This window comes from Monoraphidium neglectum (genome assembly GCF_000611645.1).
Source record: "Monoraphidium neglectum strain SAG 48.87 unplaced genomic scaffold scaffold05611, whole genome shotgun sequence".
In the NCBI taxonomy this organism is placed as follows: Eukaryota; Viridiplantae; Chlorophyta; class Chlorophyceae; order Sphaeropleales; family Selenastraceae; genus Monoraphidium; species Monoraphidium neglectum.
In genome coordinates, this window is record NW_014008019.1 from 1 (window position 1) to 3,014 (window position 3,014).

Below are 3,014 nucleotides of genomic sequence, written 5' to 3' on the forward strand. Positions count from 1 at the left end.
CCCAACCCCCGCACCCCTGTTGTATGCAGGTGATCGCCTCTATTGTCAAGCACTACATTGAGGGGCTGGTGTGGGTCATGAAGTACTACTACGACGGGGTGGCGTCATGGAACTGGTGGGTTTACCAATGTACGGGTGTGGTGTGACGGTGCGGAGGAGCACCCGCTAATGACGACACCGGGGTGGCATGTGGTGTGGTGCTACTGAATGTAAAAGTGAAGGGGAGCGAGCGGGGAGGCACTAGCTTCAGCAAAAAATGCCATGAGCTCGGTGTTGTGGATTGCACTGAGCGCATCGACCCCTGCACGTGGGGGCGGGCGCGCGACCCCGCCGCTCCGCCCCCCCGCCTAGCTCGGCGCACGACCTGGCGCGGCTGCTGCTGCGGTAACCGCCATCCGACGCGCAGACTCGGGGCTCAAGCGCCACTCGACCGCCGCCCAACCGCCGCCCAACCGCCGCTCAACCGCCTTCCCCCAGGTACTACCCCTACCACTACGCCCCCTTTGCCAGCGACTTAGTGGGCCTGGCCGGCATGGAGATTGTGCTGCACCAGGGGACGCCCTTCAAGCCATTCAACCAGCTCATGGGGGTCCTGCCCGCCCGCAGCTCCCACTGCCTGCCGGAGCCGTACAGGCGAGCGCGCCCGCGAGCGCGCGCGAGGGGGTGGAGAGGGGGAATGCAATTGAGTGTGCGGGAGCATTCAAGGGCAGGCGGGGTTTGCGCGCGCGTGTGCGTGTGAGGATGTGTGTGTGTGTGTGTGTGTGTGTGTGTGCGCGCATGTAGTTGCGTGCGCTTGAATCAGCCTGTGGCGTCCGGTCGGCTGCCGCGCCGCCAGACGCGCGCTGCGGTGCGCTGTGGTGCTGCGCGCTGCTCCAGCGAGGGGGACTGTGCAAGCGGGGTGTTGAGCGCGAGTGCGGTGATACCGCCCGAGGAGTGGTCGTGCGACCCTCGCGGGGCCATGAGGCTCCGGCTCTCCGTCCATTATTTCTTTCACAGCCCCTGACACACACGCACGCACCCTCCTACAAAACCCACACGCCCACGCGGGGCCTCACATCCCTAACCTCCCCCGACACCAAACCTCCGCCTGCTTCTGCTGCCCCCTTGTGAAACCCCCAGGTGGCTGTTTTCAGACCCCGAGTCCCCCATCCTGGACTTTTACCCGACAGACTTTGCTGTGGATATGAACGGCAAGAGGTTCGCCTGGCAGGTGAGGCGGGAGCCTGGAGGGATTCAGGGTTTCGGATCAGGGTTCAAGGGCCAGCGTTTGGAGTGGCAGCATCCAGCGTGACTCATACGACGGGGGACCGGCAGGGCGAGGCAGGTTGGGCCTGGGTGTGCAGGTCAGGAGGCGATGGGGGACTAGGCGGGGGGATGGGGCTGAAGGGGTGGCAGAGCCGACATGCAGGGCGGTTTTGCACAATAATCACAAGCACGTGCGGCTTGATGCAGAGTGCTGTGCTGCGACCCGTTTCTCCCCTGCACACACATATACACACATACACACACATGTACATACACACTGGCACAAGGTTTCCTTACTTACGCATGCAACACTCCCCAAACGCATCACACCCTCGCCCCAAATCCCCAAAGGGGGTCTGCCTGCTGCCCTTCATCGACGAGGAGCGCCTCCTCGAGGCCGTGGCCCCCCTGGAGGAGAAGCTCAGCCCCGAGGAAAAGTACAGGTGCCGGCCGCGCCCCCCTCCCCTTGCCGCCGCCGTCTGCTCCGCCCTGCGTCGAATGGGGTCCGGCGCATGCACCGCGCCGCCGCGCCGAGGGTCCAGGGGACGGGGTCGGCCCCGGCGAGGCTCATCAATACACGCATGCGGTCTTGGCGGCGCCAGGTGGCCGGCATCCGCCTCCGACAACTCATCGCGGTTTTCATGTTCACCCTGCTGCCCCCGCCCTCCGCCACCTCCGCCGCCTGCCCAGGAACTCCAAGCGGACTGATCTGCTGTACGTCCACGGGGGCGCCCACCCCCTGGGGGCCGTGATCGCCAGGCTGGCGCAGGAGTTGGGGGGGCTGGGGGATGAGGAGCGCGCGGCGCAGGTGCGTGCGCGTGTGTCTGGATCTAGGGTTTCGGGTGTTGGGGTCTGGGTTCAGGGGCATTCACCTCCCCGGCAGCTCATGGTGCGCTCGCTGCACTCAAGAGCGAGGCCAAGTCCTGCATTCGGAGGCTCCATACCCTACCGCCTGCATATCACACCTCCCGCTGCTGTTGGATTTTCCCCTTTCATAGATGGCAGCTCACTGAGTCCCTTCCACCCCTCGAAGTACTGAATCAATTGCACGCTCACATTTTCATACACTCACACGAACACACACACACACACACACACATGTGCATCTACGTCTCATAACCACCTGCACACCCGCCCCGCACCCTACCAAAACCAATCCCTGCTGCCCCCAGCCCGGGGAGCCCCTCGACCCCGAGGCCTCCCGCTGCATCAACGGCCGCCTGCTGCTGGCCGCCGGCGACCCGAAGCCGCCCGTGGTGCGCGCCCCCTACTCGCTGGGCGATGATGTCACCGGCAACGCGGTGACGGTGGCGGTGTACCGGCTGCCGGAGCACAAGCGGCACGAGTGCCGGCTGATGGAGGGGACCGTGCTCGAGGTGAGGGGATGCCCAGGCTTTGTGCATGTGTTTGTGTGTGTGTGTGTGTGTGTGCTGGGTGTGAGAAACTGTGTGTGGTGGGTGATTTGTGTTTGCAGGTAGGTGGTTGTGCATCCTGTGTTGGTGAAGGTTTGGTGGGGATGTGTGTCTGGGCAGGGGTGAGGGCGGCTGGAGGGATTGTCGATCGGAGCGGGTGCGGCGGAGGGAGGGCGCTGCCTATGGGCTGCCGGCCATTGATGGGCAGCGCCGCCAACGCAGTGCCTCCACACCAGCATCCAAGCGCATGGCGAGCGTCGGGAGCCCCACAGCGAAGCCCTCGCGTGCGCGCCCCACAGCGCGGCACCACAGGCGCAGCTTGCTGCCGGTCGCTGGCCGGTCCTGCAGGGACGGATC

At 65.1% G+C, this 3,014-nt stretch overlaps 1 protein-coding gene across 1 annotated transcript; it reads left to right on the top strand.

Annotated features, from left to right (window-relative positions):
• Window positions 1-23: 23 nt before the first annotated feature.
• On the top strand, window positions 24-2,783 carry MNEG_15732 (5'-3' exoribonuclease 2; the record flags this gene model as incomplete). The annotated part of the gene is made up of 8 exons (XM_014035797.1): window positions 24-115; window positions 352-384; window positions 478-627; window positions 1,120-1,210; window positions 1,597-1,688; window positions 1,936-2,053; window positions 2,418-2,621; window positions 2,778-2,783. The coding sequence occupies 8 exons, from the start codon at window positions 24-26 to the stop codon at window positions 2,781-2,783; spliced, it is 786 nt and encodes a 261-aa protein (XP_013891251.1).
• Between the last annotated feature and the right edge of the window lie 231 nt (window positions 2,784-3,014).